A 22,923-nucleotide genomic window follows, 5' to 3' on the forward strand; every position below is an offset into this window, starting at 1 on the left:
CTGCAAAGCCATCCCTGAGTGCTGGTCCCTGTGCCTGCTCTGTGCATCCTGGGCTCCCCATCGTTGCCTAATTGTTCTCCTTGGCCAGTCAGGGCCTCTCCTGGCTGCTTCTCAGGCTCGCCTGCTCTGGTACCCGCTGAAGTTCTCCTCACATTTCAGGTCCTTCACATAGCTGTCTCCAGCTCTTCATTCTGTGTTACTCACATCCTTCTGACCTAATTTGTACTTCATAAGATCCTTATCTCTGACCCTCAATTTCCTGATCTGAGAAGTGAGAATAATAACAATTCTTAGATATATTAGGGATAGAAGAAATTTACATGGAGAGCTGGTTGTAACTGTCAGAAAGGGTCCTTTCTTAGTGTTGCAATAATTCATGGCCACTCATTATGATTCTTCTTTGCTCCCTCATTATGTATTTATATGTATTTTTTCTTTTTATTGTAAACTATTTGACAAGAAGTACTGTTTTTCTTTTATAGCAATATGTGTGATATTGAGTAAGTAATAAACACCCCCAAATACCTTGTAAGTCTTTAAGTGAAATAATAAAGTATTGTTGATAAGCATTTAATTCATGTTTTAATAAACAATAATGGTCACAACAATGAGAGAAATAAAATGCAGTCACTTTCAGATACGTATTGCTGAAGCATGAACCTATTGAACACTATGGCTTTCAAACTGAGAACTGTCATGAGCCAGGAATTTTGTTAAGTTCCATCAAAACATGAGGACAGAATTACTTTGTTTGTTTTTTTGTTGTTGTTGTTTGTTTAAATTATCTTGCTAGTCCCTGAAGCTGGAGCATGCATTACTTTGAAATAAAAATCTTTTGTTTTCCTAGCACACTAGCATTTCTTAATTAGAAAAAACTTTAATTTCAAGTTTTATTTCGTAACCCCTCCAAAAGAAATACTTCAGAAAAGGCAGAGAGAAGAAAGAAATAGAATAATTGTCAAACAATATCCAGTTTGTAGAGAAAAGAATTGGGGAATCACTTTGTTTATCCATTAACAAAGGTTATAATTCATTGAACGTTGTGAGTTTCATTGTAGTATAATACTTGTATTGAAATATAGTTTATTTCATCAGAAATCCTGTGGGGAAAAAAAATTTACCTTTCATTAATGTTAGTAGAATCCTATATAGCCCAGGGATAAGTTGTACAAACATAGGTATTATGACTTTATATACCAGATCCTGCATTCCCAGAACTTCTTAAAATAGGTACTAGACCTAAGTTACTATGAGGTACTATCTTCCCTAACTTAATTAGTAGTATATTAATTATTTATTCATATTGTTTTAATTTACATTGTCTTTCCCTGATCTTAAAGTGATTCTTTGAATCCCCGTTAGGGTTTCCTGTCAACTATTCTACTGCCATCTATCACAGGGTCACCACCAGTACATTCTAATAAGTTCATCCTTCTGAGATATCCTCTGCCTACCATGATTTTGAATACCTCGTATGTCATGTTACTGTTAGTATTTTCTTTTATACAAATTGAGTAAAACAAATATTTGTTTTTTCTTTTTTTAATTAAAAAGAATGGTTTTTTAATTTTTTTTTATACTTTAAGTTCTAGGGTATAACAAATATTTGTTTTTTTCTAACTCTTCACCTTCCTTACACCTGCACATGGGTTAATACATATTTTCAAATAAGAAATATCATTGGCTGCTCCGCCTATGGAGTAGCCATTCTTTTATTCCTTTGCTTTCTTAATAAACTTGCTTTCACTTGAAAAAAGAAATAGCATCACAAAATAGAGTCACTCGTCTTAATTATCTTGATGCTCTGAGAAAACTGATGATGCCATCATCATAAACACTTTCAGGGTTAAGAGGAAGAGACTTAGCTGAGTTTTCTCAGGCATAGCCGATTTTAGTTCGGCTTCTAATTATGATGAACATTTTAGTCTCAGAGCTTGGAATTCCAATGTTCTTAGAACTCACCTAGTGTTGTCATCTCTAATGTTTTTTGTTGCTTTAGCGTAGTCATATATAAATTTCTTCAACATAGGACTAACAATTATTTTCATATTTATGTACTATTTAGGGTTTGAATGTCAAAATTAACTTGGCTGGGTATAGTGACACATGCCCATAATCCCAGCACTTTGGGAGGCCAAGGCAGGAGGGAATCGCTTGAGCCCAGGAGTTTGAGACCAGCTTGGGAAACATAGTGAGACCCTATCACTACAAAAAGTAAAAATAAATTAGCTGGCATGCTGGTGTGTACCTGTGGTGCCAACTACTCAGAAGGTTGAGGTGAGAGATCACTTAAACCTGGGAGGTTGAGGCTGCAGTATGCAATGGTAGCTCCACTGCACTCCAGCCCAGATGACAGAGCAAGACCCTGTTTCCAAAAAACCGAAAATCAACTTAATCCAACTTCGTTTTAGGAACGAGGCAAATGAGACCTAAAGAGGTTCAATGATTTGTCCAAACTGCATAATTTAATCATTAGATAGTCTTAAATCAGAACCCAGGCCTCCCATATGAATCAGTATTTTTTTTTCTGCCAAACAACACTTGACTTTAATTGGAATAACTGTAAATGTTCTACATTTACATATAAGTAGCCCCTCATCTCAAAAAAAAGGCGTACTCTATGAGTCCTTTTGAAATTCTAGACAGGCTTTCCAATCCGTGATAGTCTTAGCAGTCATTAAAAAACTAATCATACCCTCTCACAATCTAAACCATTTTTTCCAACCCCCTTTAAAAAAGTTGATTGAGATATGTTTGTCTGTTCACCATTTGATAAATATTTGGGTTGTTTTCACTTTTTGGGTATTATGAATAATACTGCTATGTATATTCATGAACAAGTTTTGAATTAACATTTTTTTCACTTTTCCTGAGTACATAGCTAGGAGTGAAATTGTTGGGTTATGTTGTCAGTCTACCTGTGTTTAACCAGTTGAGGCACTGCCAGAGTGTTTTCACGGTAGCGGCATGACTTCACCTTCCCTCCAGCAGGGTATGGGGTTTCCGATTACTCTTCCTTCTTCCCAGCACTTATCTTTTCATTATAGCAATGCTAGTGGGTATGAGGTGATATCTCATTATGGTTTGGATTTACAGTTTCTTGCTAGCTAATGATACTGAGTGTCTTTTCCTGTGCTTATTGACTATTTGTTTGTCTTTTTTGGAGAAGTGTTTATTCAGGTCCTTTGCTCGTTTCTAAACAGTACATTTGTTATCTTATTACTGGGTGTTAATATAGCTCCTTTTATATTCTAGATACAAATCTCTTATCAAATATATGATATGCAGAAACCTTCTCCCATTCTGTGTCTTGTCTTAATACCCGAAAGGTTTTCATTGTGATAATGTACATTTTATCTAGATTTTCTTTCATTGCTTTTGCTTTTGGTGTCATGCCTAAGAAATTATTGCCCGATCCAAGGTCATGAAGATTTATTTATATATATGCTTTCTTTAAGAGTTTTATAGTTTTAGTTCTTATAGTTAAGTCTTTAAACTATTCAGATTTAATTGTTATATGTGGTGTGAGGTAGAAATCCAACTTCATTCTTGTGCATGTGGATACCCAGTTGTGCCAGCAGCACTGGTTGAAAAGATTATTCTGTCCTCATTGATTTTTCATGGTACTCTTATTAAAAATCAATTTACTGCAAGTGTAAGGGCTTCTTGAGTACTGGGATTCTCAGTTCGATTCCATATATATGTATATATTTATATGTGTGTGTGTGTGTGTGTGTGTGTGTGTGTGTGTGTATATGGAATCTGTAGCTTTGCAGTCAGTTTTGAAATCAGGTGAGTTCTCTCTGACCCACTTATTGGTCATTAACTTCATCACCAAAAAATTTGATCATGCACCCCCAAATATATGCATATTTATAAACAGTATAGCTATTTTGTAAATAAGATAGACATACTAGTACACTAAATTGTATATAACGTGAAGTATACTAAACCACTACATTTAAAATGATGGGATAAATAATATTTTTTAATTATATTGAATATTATTTTATAGAAAATTGGCAAATAACATCTTCACCTTTGTTAGATTTTTGCAAACTTATAAGAAGGTGTTATGTATTTTAAGTTTTGAAAATGGCATCAAACTTCTCCCAAATCACATACAGTATTAACAAATAAAATAATGTTTAAAGACTATATTGTTATTTCATCTATATCAACTTCTACTTTGTATGAATTTTAATAGATATATTAGTACAGTAGCTCATATGTATTTTTGGCATGGTTTTATCATTCAGTGTTATGGTTATAACTTGAATCCATGTGATATATAACTGTTATTTACTTTCAGTCTTTTCAGTACTTTATTGTGTAACATACCTTATTAAACCATTTGATTTGTTTCTCATTTATTATTATTTAAAAAATCACTGCTTTGTGAACATTTTTGTACATGTCTGCTAGTGCATATATGCAAGAATTTTACTAGGGAATATACCTGCATGTGGGACCATTGGGTCATATGTTCTGTGCATCTTCAGCTTTACTAAATACTATTAATAATTTTCCAATGTATCTCTACCAGTTTACACTCCCACAAGGAGTATGTGAGAATTCTCATCACTTCAAATCCTTCCTCATTTCTTTTGGAAAAGTAAAAACGTTTATTTAATAGATGGGACTGAGCTCTGTCTAATTGATTAAAGCTTTTAAGAAAAAAATGATAAAGTTATTCTTTTAATCAGGACAGCGTAGCTAAAATGGTTTAAGGTTCCAGATTTTTAAAGAAAAATTGAGTATATGTGTGGACTATTAAAATCTTTTCTCTCAATAGAAGGTTAAAACCTACCAAGTCTAGAAAAATCTACTTTTTAATTGTTTATTACTTAAACATTTATTTCCTCCCACCCTCCTTTAGTCCCAGGTGCTGTTCCCACTGAATCCATACAAGGAAGTGCCTTTGAAGAGAAGATATTTCTTCAGTGGAGAGAACCAACTCAAACATATGGTGTAATCACTTTATATGAGGTAGTATATATGTTTGTTAGTAATTTTTAATTAGAAATTCTCATAATGTAGGCTATCTAGTATTTAAAAATGCATACTTACATAATATATTTTAAGAAGTTTAATGCTTTCAGTAGTTATAATGGTTGTTATATAGAAGAAAATTGTAAAAATAAGTTTTTGAATTATATGTAGTTTGAGGATTTAGCTTTACAATGAGTTGGACCTTTCCAGTTTATATGTTATTATATGTTAAGACACAGCATTACATTTAAAAATTATCTTTATTAAAAACAATAAGTATTTTGAAACATGCATTGATTATAAGACAAACACAGAATTCTATTCTTGATTAGCTGTTAAATATTTTACTACTGAATTATAGAAGGACACTGATTATCCAATTAGCAAAGTCAATAAATACTGTCTCAGGGCTAACAATAGAATAATGTCTTTTGGTTTCTTTGTATTACCAAAACATCCTTTCGACTTCTGTGACAGTTTTGTCTACTGAGGCATATCAAATGGTTGAATGATAGATAGCAGAGAAGAATTTGATGAATTGTTCAAGGAAAAAAATAACAGCAATAACAGGGTGACATTCATTATCACATCTGTTCGAGCATCATTTCACGATGCCTATTGTCATAGAAACAAGCAGCTGTGTTTTTTTAAGCTAGCATTTATTTGAATGCAAATTCAACAAAATTTGTATGTTGTAAAGTTTCTAAAAATCGTGGCAAATTCTCCTATGGAACCTCTGCTTGAATACCTTTCAGAACTACTGACAAAAGCCTGTAAAGATGAGCTGTCAGACAGTGATCACCGGGAAACCCCTTCCCTGACCCAACTGGCCTCACATTTATGTTTCCTTTTAATTTTTGAAAATTGGTATTGAAAGACACACAAAAATTAATTCAAAGCTAAGTGAAGAAAGATAAAAAAGTTGATTTTTGTACTGTTATTGATGCTGTTCATTGGCTGCTTCATTGTAAAAGAATTGAATATTATCAAAATTCATGGCTCAACTTTTATAGAGCTAAGTGTTATAAACAAATCAAACAAGTTCATATTTTTTTTTCTCAGTGATGAAAATCTTTTAGTTTTTATTTTTGGCCCCCAAAATAAACTAAAACTAGGTCTCAGTTTTGGGGATTCTTACCTAGTAACAGGATTTTAAACTCGGAGACATACAATCTTTGAAATCAACTTTAATTTCCAAGCCATAAGTTCATCTGTCCTAAAAGCCACATGTTGCTATGTAGACAGACAGAAAACATTTAATAGAGTCTTTCTTTTTAATCCCACAAGAGATATATCTCTGTGTGGTAAGTCACTTTAACATGAAAACAATGGGAATAATAATTCAAAGGAAAAACCCATTAATCTCTTTGATACTGCAGCCAGGACTACCCAGCTGAACACTGATCTAAATACTACTACAATGGGGATGCATGAATGTGTCATAAATCAGGGTTTTAAAAATCAGATATGTACAAGTAGAACAGATTGGTTCAGTTTTCTAGGGACCAAAGGGGAAATATGTGATCCAGGCTGAAGTGATTAAATACAAGCTTTCTGCCCAACAAATCTTTCTCCCTTTCCCATGTTTTCTACAAGTAGGAAGGAGGGGAGTCCCCAGCTCCCTCCAGGTAGGTCTTAGGTGGAGTCTCAGGAGGAGCTCTTCTTGAGCTGAGATGCACCTGTGAGCTGTGATTCACCCAGCCTATGCCTGAGTTTACAAGAGGCACACACAGCTTCCCCCTGGAGCTGAAGATACATGTTGAACCAGACTCAGTCCCTCTATGGAGAATCACAGACTTCTGAGACAAAATTATGCTAACGAAATCAAACCTTTGCCCCGAAAGAAGCAGGGACCATGGCAACAGTGTACTCTGTCATGTAATCACATTTGAATACTGGTGAAAACCAGAAGGTGAGATAAAGTGCCGTGGTTGGAAAAAAGTTTAGTAACCAATGACACGGGTGTTTGTTTAAGGAAGGCAGCGCACAGGATAATTTTTGAAGGAAAGAAGAAAGCACAGATGGAATATTGTTGATGTTTGTACTAGGCCGTTCTTGCTTGGCTGTAAAGAAATGCCAGAGGCTTGGTAACTTATAAAGAAAAGAGGTTTACTTGGCTCATACTTCTGCAGAACATAGAAGCATGGCACTTGCATCTGCTCCAGGCAAGGGTCTCAGGAACCTTACAATTATGGCAGAGGCTGAAGGGGAGCAGGCACGTCACATGGGGAGAGCGGGAGTAAGAGAAAAGTGAGGGGTGCCACGTTCTCCTGTGAACTCAGAGCAAGAATTCACTCATCACCAAGAGGGTGGCCTGAAGCCTTTCATGAAGGATCTGCCGCCATGACCCAAACACCTCCAACATTGGGAATCTCATTTCAACATGAAATTTGAAGGGGACAAACATCCAGGCCATATCCGTGTTGGAAATGAATATGCTGTAGCTTTAGGTTATTCTCAGTTCTCTCTTTGCTTATCATGAAAGATACACAAAAGCATTAATGATCAAAACGGCTGACAGCATTGTTTTTTCCAGGAGTTACAGCAGTTCACAGCCTTACATCATTCTTCTGGTTTTCTTCCTTGCCTTCTCCTTTACACTCGTCTAACTCCATTCTCAGCCTTCCAGCACTAGCCTTGCCTCTCTGACCTCCTTGTCTTCATTCTGAACCAAGTCCTTCTCATACCTTACCCTCCACCTCAGTCATTTAATTTTATCCGTCATCTTCCTACAACCTGGGTCTGTTCATTACCCCGTTACTCTATAGCTGTCAAAATCTCTTACTTTGTCAAGTTGTCAATTTAATACTGCCCTCTGAAGGAATACTTTTAAGTGCAGAAGTATTCAAAATAAAACATCCTTGCTTCCCAATTTTACTTTTCAAATGTAACTACTATTTTAACAGCTAGATACATGTCCTTTTACAATTTTACAAGGTAGAAACTGTAGTGCAAATTCATTAATGAATATAAAATGGAGGCAATTTAATAAATGTTATCAAATCCAGCATTTTATTACAAGAATAAAATGCCATATGAGACTCCCACCTCACATCATACAAAAATAAATACCAGATTCATGATCTAAACACAAAAGTTTAGAAGAACCCTCGAAGAAAAAGGTAGGAAGACATTTTTGTTATGTATTTTTCTAAGCTTGATATAAAATGCAGCAGTCATTAAAAATGAAGATTGACAGATTTGGTTATATAAAATGTTAAGCTTCTGAATGATGAAAGATACCTTGAAGGAGGTCTGACTGCAAACAGAAGACTTGGAGAGATTATTTTCAGCACTTACAGCAGTCAACAGGCTGGTGGCTGTAATATACAGAGAGCTCTATGTAGTAATAAGAAAAAAACAAACACTGTATTAGGAAAGAAAATGGCAAAGACACTTCAAAAAAAAATTAACCCAGCATGTGAGCATATGGTAAAGTACCTACTCAACCTTACTAATGATTAAGAAATGGAATATTACAAGTGCTACAGAAGTTTAGATTTCTATAATATCAAGTGTTAATCAGTGATGTGGAGAAATGTGTACATGCATAGTCTATTGATGGGAACATACATTTTGCAGTCTTTTTTTGGTAGGCAGTTAGGGAGAATCTATCAAAATTTAAACATAGCATGTCAGACCTATTTCTAGAAGTTTATTAGTAATACTCCCTAATGTATAAGGATATTTGTCCAAATATTTTTGTTGTACCCTACTAACTTCATGTATCTCTAGTGAGTAAATACCAGACTCCTGGTCATGAGACTAACACATGGATTTTTAAAAAGCTTTGGTATGTCTAAGATACTGGAAAAGACAGAAGTAGAAAAGGTACTGTTCCTTTTCTATTGAAGTAACTGCCCCATCAGCAACCAACTATGGAAAGAATGAAATGAGTTCTAAACTTAGGGACTCAATGTGTGAGTGTGTGACTAGAGTATCAAGTGCAGTTTTGGTTGGGCACTTTAATTAAGTAGAATGGTCTAGATTTGCCAGCTGATTAGGACATTCAGGAGTCTAGAGTTGAAGACATGTTAATATCCTGAGCCTGGATAACTGGACTGTTAGTCACCATCAGCTGAGGTAGGTGGTTATGTAGAGGGAATGAGAATGTAGGGGCCATGTTAAGACGTTTGTTTGCAATACTCAAGGGCTTCTGTGATCTAACCCAAATCTATATTTATAACGCCATCTCCCACTGTTTCTCTTCTGGAACTCAATGAGCCATGTATATGAAATTGTGTTTTCTCCAAGAGCCTTCTGAGCCATCACACACCCTGCTTTTGCTTAGATTCATTCTGCCTGTGCCATCCCATTGCTCTCATCCTATAGCAGCTCTGCTTATCTTTGAGTATTTTATTCAAGTACTATACTCTTCCTTGAAGTAGCCTAGGTCCTTTGCTCCCCTGAAATCAGATTTAATTATTCATTCCTTTGTTTTCTCAGAATAATTGCTTAAACCTCAATTAGAGGATGGTGTTTTATGCTGGCTGAAATTACCATCAACTCACACAAGAAGATTTTGATTCCCCTCTTCTATAACATGCGAGTCAAAGATTGCATGTTATTCTATTTTGGTTTCCCATTAATCTCTCAGTTTAGAATTTGAGGCTTTAAGTAGAGAAGGGGAAGACAATTTTGGAAGATTTCAGGTACTTACCTGCAGATCAGAAATCATCCAATAGAAGCAACAGTTTACTCCATCTCACCCAAATCTAACCCTCACACATGATGCTGAGATCTCAGTTTGCTTTTGACCTGGCACATCCCATAAAATTACTTATATCCAACACTGCAGCAGTAGCGTTATTTACAGAGTCTTCATTACAGTTTCCTGGACCTTCAGCCAGGGACAGAGTACAAGTACAGGAGCTTCCAGACTTCCTTCTTGTAGCTTCCTGCTGTACTGAAGTACTTAACAGGCACTTAATAAACGTGTATTGAATGAACAAGTGAAAAAGTAAATGCTGAAACCATATGGACATTTGAGTTTGAGCGTGGGGGTATATTTTGGTGCCGTTTAGAGCAGCTGCTGAGGTGGGTGAATGTCTACCATCAGCTCTGTGGCAGGCAGTGGGGTTGTAGAGTTAGAGTGTGCCTGCTGCCGAGAAGCTTTTCTCATTCTGATATTCAGACTCCAGGGCTCTGTGGATGGTTCTGAGATGGGGAAACCCATCACCTTTGTGACATTTTGTGGACATATACATGCCCAAAATACTTGTTTGTTAGGGGTGAGGGAGAGGATCTGTAATTTTTAGGAGTATGTGAATTAGTGTATACATGTGCTTTTTATGTATACAGGAAAGAGAAGGTATCTAATTTTTACCAAATTGTCAAAGGGTTATCACTGGAAGCCAGCTAAGAACCTCAGTGTTATTTTGCAACCACAGGGCTTTCGGCAAGTCCAAGCCCATCGGCCCTGCTGGAACAGCAAGCAAGTCCCTTAGTAAAGCATTTGCTTGGTAGTCCTTGCGGGTGGAGCAAAGATCCCACTTGTCTGAGTGTTTTCATGAGCGCGTGCACACGCCTGCTCTCCCCAGGAGGAGCTGTAGAAAAATAGATACTGAGTGCCAAATATTTACCGATCACAATGGGATCGGGAAAGGAATAAGACATCAGCCACTCCTCAGAAGGAAGATACAATTACATGAAATGTTCCAATTCCTCTGGCGTATTTAAATCATGATTGAAGATCAAAGAAGAGATTTCACAGTACTCCACGATTCATTGCCCAGTGAATTGTATGAACAGTCACAACACAGACATTCAGTGGATCTAGGGATTGTTAGGCCAGGTTTAGGAAGGCTTTACAGATACACAGAATGGGAACTCTGGACTGGGACATGGACGGACACTTTTTTTGTCCCAGTCTCATCTTTGGAAACCAACCCACCCTTCCTCCCTCTCTCCCTTTCTCTCTGCTTTTTTTCATTTGGTTTCTGTGACAGCTTTCTCTCCTTTGGCTGTCTTCCTGCATTTCTGACTCTTCTGTTGGCTTCTCCTCCTCTATCCTGTATCAAATACCTACATTCATTAGGGTGTGGTACCAGGCTCCTTTCTTTTTTTTTCTAAACTTCCTTCACTAGTGACCCCCTCCATTCTAGAATTGAATATCATCTCAATGCTCATCACCCCTAGTGTTCACTCCAGCCCAGTCCTCTCAAATCTCAGCTTCATGTCATACATGTGTGTCCACCTGACTGCCGTGGGCATTTCCAACTTAACATGTCCACCTGTGTCTGTAAATTTCTCCTCATCTGTTCCATTCTTTTCGGTACATCTTCTGATCAAGCCCAAAACATGGAACCTATCCTTTATTCCATCCTCTTTTTCTTATATCCAGTCCTTCACTGAGTTCTGTCCATTTTATCTCTAAAAGATGCCAGTTCTTTTCATCTCTTGCTGCGTGTACCAGCCCCACCTTACTCCAAGTGTCTGTATTCTCTCCGTTGTGCTATAGCTCTAGGCCCTGGACTCTGCTGTACTTCCTAGTGCCTTCCCCACTACCTCAGTTGTGCCCCCTCCCCAGTCAAATCAACCTTCCACCCACAGTCAAAGTGAACTCTTTAAAGGGAAATTAGATCATTTTATTTTCATGCCTAAACATGTTCAAGGGCTTCCTGTTGTATGTATCCAAACTTCTTATCTTGGAATGCAAAGCACTGTACAGTATGGTCCTGCCTGCTTCTCCAGCCCCCAAGGAACCACATCGACCTCCTTTCTGTTCATATGCTGTGCCCACTCACTCCTGCTTCACTGCCTTAGTTCCTGCTCTTCTTCCCCAAACTCTCAGCATGACTGACTCCTTCCCTAAGTTCAAGTCTCTCCAGCTTAACTGACATCTCAGTGGGCCATTCCCCAGCCACTATAAGTGGTTGTGTAATAACCTCTCTCCCCTGACAATTCTACTTATTTTAGCACCTTATTCATTTCTTCCATGGAACTTGGTGTTTTGAAAGTATTCATTTACTGACTGTATGTCTCCCCAGCTCCATCCCACCCTGTCCAGATTCTCCATTATCTGAAACAGGACATGTGTTTACCTGCTGGCCATGGTGCGTGCAGAGTGTCAGTGTTCAGTCAATGTTTGAATACAGTAAATGAATCTGAATAGGTAGAGAACATGGATTCAGAGGTAACTGTCTCATGTTCCAGGCAAGTGAAAGTTTATAGGCAAAAGCAATGTCAGAAAAGCCCCATTAGTGTTTGCAGGGCAGTCTTTATCCTCTGACCAGAACAGAAGGGAATATAATTGTGTAGTATCATAGATTCAGAAGTAAGTTTGAAAAGGTAGGAGCAGGTCTGAAACACAAAACTAAGGAGTTTGGGCTTCTCTCATATGCATTTATGTTTCATTAAGATTTATAGATAGGCAATAAAATGAACAAGAACACTAAGCTAGCCTCGGTAGGCAGCGTCAGTCCTCATTTTAATTATACTCTGTCATAATTGTTGGATCGCTTCTCCCCTTCCCCTACCAGACTGATACCTCCTTCAGGGAAGGTACGATTCCTGAGGCACCATGCAAGACCCCAGCTCAAAACACAGTGCTTAGCCCATGAGAGGGGCTCAATGAATATGTTTTAAATGTACGGGTGAATTAGTGGGAAACATTGGGAAGCAATTATGCAGTCATAATAGAGGTTTAGATCTGTCTCCTCTAAACTGCCTTGTTCCCTGGAGGTGTCTGAATGGAGGACCAAGTAATCACACAGCAGATACGTCGCTGACGTCCCTCGCTTAGCTGCCGGGGGCGGATTTGGCCTTGTCTTCTTGACCTCCTTAACCTTGTAGAGGAAGTCTGTTAGAGGGTTAATAACAGATACTGTGCGTGACTCCAATAGTGTCACGCACTGCAGTGATTAATATATACAGCAAACAGTTTTCTTGCTAAAGCAAGTTGATTCAATCTAAATATTCTTTCAGAGAGGTCTTCTTAATTGTAATGACATGGTATAAATATAAGAAAAAAGAATGTCAATTATCACTTCGTATAATAACAGTTTTAGTGTTCATGCACATAAATTACAAGTAAGTTTACCTATTTAAAAGCAAGAAAAGTGCTCAGTTTTGCAATTTAAAACTTTAAAATATACCACATTTTAAAATTATGTCATTACAACCAGTAGAAGTTAGTAATCACCACTAAAATGCATGTTCTTGAATAGATGATGAACTTCTCACAGTGAAATTCTTTAAAATATCATTTGAAAGAGCAAGATTTAAAGGCACCTATGTTACATTTATTTTCAAACACTTCAGACTTACCCAACATACTTTGAATATCTGTTATGTAGCTAATATCATGAAAACTTCTAGAACTGTGCTGTCTCATATGGCAGCTACTAATCACACATGGCAATTTAAATTCAAATTTTAACTAAAATTTTCAGTTCCTCAGTGTCACTAACCACATTTCAAATGCTCAGTAGCCAGCTGTGGCTAGTGGCTGCATTTCCATCATTTCAGGAGGTTCTATTGGAAGACATTGCTCTAAAGGAAAGAAATGAATATGGCCCAGAATGATCACTCTATGTGTAGCATCAGGAGTGACCGGAATCTGTCTAGGATTGCAGCCATTGGAGCAGATGTCCTTGCCTGCATTGATGAAAACACTTCAGTGCCCTTGTTCCCAATAGATAATAATCCTAAATCAAATTATGGCCACTAGATTAACGATGAGGCCTTATCCTTGTCAGTATCTTATCTGTTTGAGCTAGTTGTATATTTTCTTATTTTGTTCAAAACCCATTGTAATGTATAGTTTTACAAAATGACATTTTGAAAGCAAACAACTTCAAAGCATTAGCCTAACCCTGTGCTCATCCTGTATGTTCTAATCTACTGACTTAAGTTCCCCTGTCTAAAAAAGTAATAACAGCTTTGGCGGAGTTCCTTCATCCCTTCACTGGATTCAGGATTTCAAGAGTCTGAGTGGGAGCTTATGATAAAGTGTCTGACAGCGCATACATCAGAAGGGTTTATTGGATAAAGATGCAATCTGAGTCCATCTGCTCCAAATATTTTATCACTTTCTCATTCTTTTGCAGATCACCTACAAAGCAGTCAGTTCCTTTGACCCAGAAATAGATTTATCCAATCAGAGTGGAAGAGTTTCAAAGCTGGGAAACGAAACCCATTTTCTGTTTTTTGGACTGTATCCGGGAACCACATACTCCTTTACCATCCGAGCTAGCACAGCTAAGGGTTTTGGGCCTCCAGCAACAAACCAGTTCACCACCAAAATATCAGGTACTCTACATTCGTGAGTTGTGTCTTTAATCAGAAGTAACATTTTTGTCCTTTTTCTTTCCCATTGTCAAGTACGCCAAGCTCGCCCACACTAACATTATATCCAAAGGAATACCCTTGGATGCCTGAAGCTCAGACTCATGGCACAATTATTTCTCATTTGGGAGCTTAAGATCTCATGTGTTAGGAAGTGGCTATTGTTTCAGCAGGGCGCCTTGGAGGACTTGGGCATGAGGCAGAAGGTTCTGTTGAGACACTTTCATCCCTTTCTCAATCCAAAGTTGTCAGAGCAGTAATGTTGGAAAAATCTCTGTAATGAACCATGAACCATCAGGAGCTCAGCAGAAAGACAGTCATATAGAGTCTGCTTCCGAAGGATCAGCCTCCTTGGGACCTCTACCATAAGTAGATTCTGTCCTGAAGAGAGAGGCAAATACATGATGGTACCAGGCACTGAGGACCTCCAGCTTTTTGCTTTTAGAGACTTAATTATGTCATCTAACAAAAGACCTAATTTGAGAAATATTTCTAGGCATGTTCAACTGTGCAGAAAATGTCTTTGTACTGCAGACTAGAGGAAATTAAGCTGCCATCTGGTATGGGATATACAACAGCAATAAAAAAATTTGCATGAATTTTTTTTTCCTTTTTTTTCCCCTTTGGGTATGAATGTGGAAGTGTTGAGTTTTGGCTTTAACTGTTTTGTTTGGAGTGAATCAGGTGGGGTAGAAGTAGGGAAACGAGCTAACTCTTGTTATCAGCCATGGTTAGTTCAATAATATTTAGCCTGACCTTTGTATCTTTTGTCTCTCATTCCTTGTTTTGTATTAATAAAAGTTATTGTTTGGAGTTGAAGGAAAGGAATGTTCACAACTAGAGTATTGTAAGTGTTTGGCTAGGTTTTGAGGGAGGGTTTAGAATTTTCTTTTTAAGCAAGTATAACTTAAGGGATAATTTTTCATTATGTAAGATTTTACAAGCACAAACGACTTGAAATTTAATACACTTGATACTCTGTATATAGAATTAGGTTATAGAAACAGTATGGAGAATTGGGAAAGAGAAAATAAGTCTTTGGGAAGTTAGAATAATTAGAGATTCAAAAACTTATACAGGTTGAAGAAAGTAGGTTGGTAGAAGAAAAATCACTGGACTTGGAATCAAAAAATCTAGGTTCTTGTTATGATTTTGCCAGGCACTTCCTCTCTGATTTTAATCAACTAAATTTACCCCTACATACAAATGAAGATAATATCATCTAGTGTATGAATTTATCATGGGGATTTAAAGATAAGCGTGTTTTAAGAAATTTTTCCCATGTAAGTTAAACTACGAAGATTATTGTCATAAAGCGTGTATTTTTTGAATAAAATAATTCACTTTTGCTATTTTTATTAGATAAGAATTCTGATCAGTATGGTTGTATTAGTCCGTTCTCACACTGCTAATAAAGGCATACCCGAGACTGAGTAACGTATAAAGGAAAGAGGTTTGATTTACTCACGGTTCAGCATGGCTGAGGAGACCTCAGGAAACTTACAATCATGGCAGATTGTAATCAATGGTTTTGACCACTTTCAGCATGCCAAGTTCAAACAATTTTATGGAAAGTCAAGCAGCCTGACATTTCCATTAGCCTATACGTCTCATCAAGAATAAGTATTTGATTTTTATCGTTTTAAAACAGAGTTTACAGGTTCAAATTGTCATGGACCTGTGAGAGGGAACCACTCTTGGATACAAAATGTAATTCTATGTTATGACTTTGAGTTAATTTTTAAGAGAACTGAAATAAATTTTACTGCTGAGATGATTCAATAAATGGAACTCAGAAGTAACCCATATCGTGATAAAATAATCTTTTTGTATATATAAGACAATTTTAAAAACTGTATTTGCAAGAAACGACCGCTAGCTTTCTCATCAGGAGTCTCTACCTGTGGGCTGTGAAGATATGGTATGCCGTCCCACATCACAGCTCTGTGTAATGATTTGTCTTATCCATAATTACTGAAGAGCTCTGTTGCTATCATAGTAAGACTTAACAGTCTAGAGAAGGAAGATGCCGGGAACTGGCCTTAGAAATAGGATTTATATTTGGAGGAGAACTAACGTTTGTAGAATTATATTTGCCTGTCTCTCTGTTCTCTCTTTGAATTACGATAATAAACATACAGGGTAGTTTCCCCATTTTCAGATATATAAAAGCTCTTATGCTGGTTAAAACAAAACACAGCAAAAAGTCAAACCTAAGCCTTTCTTAGTTCTGTTCCTACGTGTTTTCCACTCTCATGCTTTTCTGAGAGCCCACAGATAGTCACTAATTAATTCCAGCAAATCTCTCTGACTCCCGCTGTCCTCTTTAAATCCCCACTAGGTCTCTGGTACATGAAAAACCTTGACCTAGATGGAATAACTGTAAAGTCCAATGATTATTTCTTAAATATGCCTTTAGCATAAACATTTTATTTGAGAACTCATATGTACAGAAAAGTGTACCAATTGTAAGTGTACAGCTCGGTGATTTTTCACAAGCCGACTATGCTAATTTAGCCAGAATCCAAATCAAGAAACGGAATATTACTCACACCTCACAAACCGCCTCATACCATCTCCCAACTTCAACTCAAGATCACAGGGGGCACTATGGGCTGCTTTTAGCAGCTGTCCCTGTGATTCTGTGTAGGGAATATACGTGAAGCTTGCTCATGGTCGTTGATAGCACAATATAAAGTAAATGCACTGTGTTCTTAATGCTCTTTGTAAAAGGAAGTGGAAACTAAACTGAGAAGATCAACCAGAAATAATGAGTCTTCCATCCTATGCCTTTTCCCCCAGCACCCTCTATGCCAGCTTATGAATTTGAGACACCTTTGAATCAAACTGACAATACCGTGACAGTCATGCTGAAACCTGCCCACAGCAGAGGAGCACCTGTCAGGTATGGAACAGAGGGGTGGGCCGGCTCTAGAGAGAAGAAAACTAAATCAAGTTGATTAATTCCTCCAACGTGTTTTCTCGGGATTTGCTGCAAATCTCAGCCAGCATGTAAATCCATATCTTTATTAGTTCTAATTAAAAGTAATGAGTGAGGAAAATGAAAGGGCTTTGATGTAAGGAGGTCAAGTATTGTTTAAAGGGTTTTATGCTGATGCAAGTGGGTTGTTCTTTTGAAGATAAGGAACCAAGCACTAGTCTGTTGAGGAGGTAGTTTTAAATTAAAAGGTGACTGCTGGATGCAATCTGGTTACACAAGGGCAGATGGCATTTTTGTTATCAGCTCTCTTCTTTGAATGGATGTTTAAATTTTTTCATTTGTGTGTTTACTTTGGGTTTTATGTCATTTAATTTTTAGTAAATTAGCTAATTTCTCAATAGAATATGGGATGTATAGTTGTTTAAAAAAAAAAAACAGATGATTGGAAAGAACATTGTGAACTCTTTATTTGAACTGATTTGAGTTAATTACTAATATCTAGGCCCGCATCTTATCCCATGATGATTTATATAGCTAAGCAGTTATAAAGTGTAACTTTTACAGTGACTGAATAAAATAAATTTATTATTTCCAAGACAGAGCAAAAGAATACCTGAATAACTCTGGAGTATCAACTTGTCATAAGCTCATTAATCTACATAGGTGAAATTTCTACTTGATTCAGAGGATTTAAGTGTTTTACCTTTGTATTATCAGAATAGATTCCCTTCGGAGTCATCTATTACTGTGAATAGAGTATATTTATATTGACAAGGCATTTTAGGGTTTATTTTCATGTTCCTTTTGTAGAATTTTATTTCATTAATCTTTTTATACCTGTCTATATTTGATCATGTTTTCACTACAGTATCATAAGGCAGTCAGTTAGATTTCCTTGTATTCAGTAAAATATATATGGAGGTCTCGGTTCATAAAGTCTTAAATAAAACCAGAATAGTATTAGTTTTTAGTGAAGTCAGATTAGGGAAGAGTCACAGAAATTTTTATTTCACAAATCTCCAAGATTTTAAAAAGAATTTTTAGTTTATACTGTAGAATAATGCAACATAGTAGCTCATGTAAAGTTTTATGCTTGCTGTTCATAGATGCAGTTTGTGAGAATACTATGAAATATATAAAAGCTCTATTCCAAATTGGAGATCCTGTTAACTGCTACATTTCAAGTGATGTGCTTGACATTGCCCAGGCCCTCTGAGTTGATTCCTGTGGGTGACACTAAGAGGTTGCACTAATCCGATGGATCCAAGGCATGCATTAGATGCTATCCAAGACACAAGTGTACCCATGGCCATGGGTCAGTCTTTGTTGACTTTAAAAGCTGAAATTTATTAAATGAAAATGTATGCTCTGACCATGGTCTTGGGAGCATCATTTGTTTCTGATCCACTTAACAGTTGCTCAGACTCAGCAATAAAGGGTCATTGGGAAAGGACTTGATGTTTTACTGCAAAGCATCATGCTCACGTGAATAGTTAGAATTCACTCAGCTTCAATGCCTCCAAACCGAAGGAAGCTGAAAGCTTAATCATTTTTCAAAAACAGCCCGTTATTCCATGGTACTTTGTTCTTATATGGATACCTTTTGCACATTTTCTATACTTGTATCTTACTTTGAAACGCTTTCGGTTGGATTTTCATTTGCATCTTTGGATTTTCATATGCATCTTTCCAGGTTTTGTTGATTGGTTTGTTACTGAGACGGCGTCTCACTCTGTCGCTCAGGCTAGAATGCAGTAGCCTGATCTCAGCTCACTGCAGCCTCTGCCTCCCACGTTCAAGCGATTTCTTCTGTCTCAGCCTCCCAAGTACCTGGGATTACAGGCGTGTGCTACCGCGCCCGGCTAATTTTTGTATTTTTAGTAGAGACAGTGTTTCATCATGTTGGTCAGGCTAGTCTTGAACTCCTGACCCTAGGTGATCCACCCATCTTGGCCTCCCGAAGTGCTGGGATTACTGGCATGAGCCACCATGCCTGGCCAAGACTAAGTTTTAAAATAATTGCTGTTTGGGCAATATACCTGCACTGCTTTCCCAGCCCTCTTCCCTGGTCTTTACAAGGTGCCGGGCACACTCCGAACTATTGTTCTTTTTTCTAGCATATGCCTCACTAAGACATTACTTTATTGTTGCTTACTTTTACACATGTCTAGTTGTTTTTCGGAGACTTTGGGACCTTACTAGTAGTTCTTGGTGTCCTCAGGCTTTCTATTCTTATGTCTATAAAAATACATATCCAAATTCTTGTCAGAGTCCAAAATACATAACTTTCTCTGCAGACCTTACATCATTTCATCACTTTGTGTTGCCTCACCCTCTTTTCTAGTTGTCATAACATCCTGGTTTACAAGTTCAGCACTGCTGTGCTTTTAAGAAGGGTCATGTCAGTATTTGTGAATATGCTCCTTGAATTTGCCAGAAGCACTTTGCCTCCAGTCCCTAATACCTTCTTCCCCTGTTAGCATCTTGAAATTAATAAATATATCCATGTTCATTATTCACATCTATAATCTTAGAATCATGATCAATCCTTATGGGGCATCATTCAGTAAGCATCGTGGGACAACCTGCTATAGACATCATCTTTATTGGAAGGATGCCTGTCTTAAATGGGTAAATTGTGTTGGCACAAATTTGAGAGAGGAAATTATTTCAACCTCACCTGTTGAAAAAAAAAAATATATATATATATATATATTTGTTTTTTGCAGAAAAGTGAATGTTGTCTTCAAGAGATTCATTATATAGGACAACATAATTGGACTGATTGTCTGTAGAATAGATGGAAGACCAGTATAGCGAGAAAGACTAGGTTGGGGAAAAAATATGTATAGTACCCTCTAACTAGATAGGGCATATTAAAATTCTCAATTTCATGTAATGTTTAGACAAATAAGAACTCTGATTAGGGAATCATATGGACCTAAATATAAAGCCATAATGTAAATTAAAACATTTGAACACATCTGGAAATCTGCAAAATGCACATGTAATCAAACTGCAGTACAAGAAAGCTTTTCCCAAATGATAAGATAAATACTAGAAGGAGGAGGGAAATGGAAGCGAACATCTGTTTGCTTTCCTGGATTTTGCACAGTATTGTGTATTCAAAAATACTGTCATTGTGTGATTTCCAAAACCCATTTTTTTCAATTGATTTGATTTTTTTCTTTAATCCATATTCATTGATGTTGAAAATTCAGTTGAGCTTCGTTTACGCACTTCACTGAGTAAGGTGGTCGTGTATTGATTTCCCTACAAACACTCAGCTTGGTTCATGTAGATTCTTGAAATTGCAATAAACTCTCAATGTAAATGATTGTTGTCTTTTTATTGATCAACACATCAGCTCTGTCACATAAAATTATTTAAATCCTGAGATGGCCCAGAAGAACACAAATTCCATCATTCCAGCCAGTAAACTAGCACCTAGGAGAGAATTTTAATGTCTGTTCATGGATTCAAAGTTTTTTCATTAATAAGATACGGAATGGTTTTATTTTCTTTCTTTTATTTATTTATTCTTTTCTTGAGACAGGGTCTCACTCTGTTGCCCATGCTAGAGTACAGTGGTGCAATTGTAGCTCACTGCAGTCTTGACCTTCCGAGGCTCAAGCGATTCCCCTGCCTCAGTCTTCAGAGTGGGCATTGGAGACAGGATGCACAGTGCCCCTGGCAAATTCAAGGAGCATATTCACCAATACTGACATGACCCTTCGTAAAAGCACAGCAGTGCTCAATTTCGAATGCAGGGCACCTCAAATGTGGAACTGAAGCCAGGGAGTGATTCTTATTATTAACAAAAGACTCTCCCAGCACTTTGGGAGGCAAAGGTGGGAGGATCACTTGAGGCCAGGAGTTTGAGACCAGCCTGGGCAATGTAGCAAGACCCTGTCTTTACAAAAAATAAAATTAACAAACAAACAAGAAACATAGCTGAGCATGGTTATATGCCTGTAGTCCCAACCTAGGCATGGTTGTGTGTACCTGTACTCAGGAGGCTGAGGCTGGAGGATTGCTTGAGCCCAGGAGTTCAAGATCAACCTGGACAACATAGAGAGGCCCAACATAGACCCACCTCTACAAAAAAAATGATTTTAAGAAAGGAGATAATCAGGCATTTTTATTTTAAAAAGTTTCTCATAAATTATGGTTGTTGGCATATAAATGGTTATGGTTTAGTAGTTCAAGGTTGTAAAGCATAAAGCATGTTTTCTTTTTCTCAAGCAGCAGCAACCCTTTTGTTTATCTCACTGTCTGTAAGTTCAAGGAAAGAGATGTTCAGTCCACTGACACTACCTTCCTAGACATCCCATTCTCTTCTCCACACGAGGAGCCTTTGAGCATTGGGGATATGGAGGAAGCTGCTGTGGACTCTCTTCTCCAGGGGCTGGCAATGTAGATGGGAAAGAGAGCTACATGGAATCTAGTGTCCTGTAGTAAGTAGGGATGAGGATGGGAACCAGTGACCTGACCAAGGAGTGGTCAGTACAGGGAAGAGCCAGCTAAGACTTCAGAGAGGAGGTAACCCTGGGGCTGAGTAGCTGAATCTTGACAGACGGCTGTTGTTCAGAGCATCTGTGTGATGTGGAATATGTTGCCAGGGAGGTTAGGTATGTGGCTGGCAAGGAATAAAAAATGAGAGAGACGGGTTGGCTCCATGAGGACAGGGAGGACTGAGTAGTTTGGCCTGATCTGAGAATGAGAAGTGTGTTATAATCAGAGAGGGGTGGGATGGGAGAAGCAGCAAGGGAGATAAGAGGATGAATTGGATGACCTTACACTCCATACCAATGAGTAGCTATTCACGGGATTCAGGTCAGGGAAAAAATGTAAGGAAGAGACGCAGCAGTAATGGAGGATGGGTTACAGGGCGTGGCGCCTCAGAACAAACAAATAGGAGCGGCATAAACGCTGGAGGATTTGCTAGGCCCAGTTAAGATAGAGCTAACCCTGAGGGCATGGAGGAAGGGAGTTTCATAAATGCCTGGTGCTGATTTTCATTAGAAAAAGGATTTAGAGAAATCAAAAACACCTAGTCCTTTTTAGAAGGAAAAAAGAGAATATATTGTTGATAAAAATACTGTCCAGGGTATTGTTACAGTGAATACTAGAACACTTGAAATTGAAAAACTAGCCTAGCAATGACTTTCCAATAATTCATTGGAAATCACTAATTATATAAATATTTTTCAACCCCAATTTTCATAAGCAGTAAAAAATTGTTCTGAGTATCTCATGTTTGGAAGAACCTTCTGGATCTTTCTTTTGTTGCTTCTCCTACCTTCCTTATATTGTACCGTAACCCCTTTGCCGTGAGCCTGCGTCCATCAATTTTGTGATGATGACTGTACATGTTGGGGTGTGACCATGATGCCTACTCAATGGATGTGGGTAGCACCTCTGGTTACTAAAAGTTAGAGTGTGAAATGCTTCTCTCAGCCTCAGAAGGCATGCCAGCAGCACACTTAGTGGGTGACTGTAGCTCATTCTTGGCTAGGGCTGGGGAAGACCTAAGTTTTTCATTATACTACTTTGTTATCCCCAAAAGAACCCACGCTGTCTCTGAAAAGGCAAATATTTGAGTTGGAACTACAGACTCCATGAAAGCTCTCGAGTGTCCTTCACAGTGGAGGCCACACCTTGCACATTCCTGGAGGCGAGGGCCAGGCTGTGTTGTGCGT

At 37.7% G+C, this 22,923-nt stretch overlaps 1 protein-coding gene across 2 annotated transcripts in view; it reads left to right on the forward strand.

Annotated features, from left to right (window-relative positions):
* The window catches only part of PTPRM (protein tyrosine phosphatase receptor type M), an 846,383-nt gene that overhangs the window by 505,140 nt on the left and 318,320 nt on the right, over positions 1-22,923 (forward strand). For both annotated transcript variants that reach the window (XM_023228490.2, XM_023228491.2), the window contains exons 9-11: positions 4,880-4,989; positions 14,043-14,244; positions 17,083-17,185. In XM_023228490.2, coding sequence (XP_023084258.1) covers positions 4,880-4,989; positions 14,043-14,244; positions 17,083-17,185 — 415 coding nt within the window. The remainder of the gene's footprint in view (positions 1-4,879; positions 4,990-14,042; positions 14,245-17,082; positions 17,186-22,923) is intronic.

The sequence above is a fragment of the Piliocolobus tephrosceles genome, chromosome 18, assembly GCF_002776525.5.
Source record: "Piliocolobus tephrosceles isolate RC106 chromosome 18, ASM277652v3, whole genome shotgun sequence".
In the NCBI taxonomy this organism is placed as follows: domain Eukaryota; kingdom Metazoa; phylum Chordata; class Mammalia; order Primates; family Cercopithecidae; genus Piliocolobus; species Piliocolobus tephrosceles.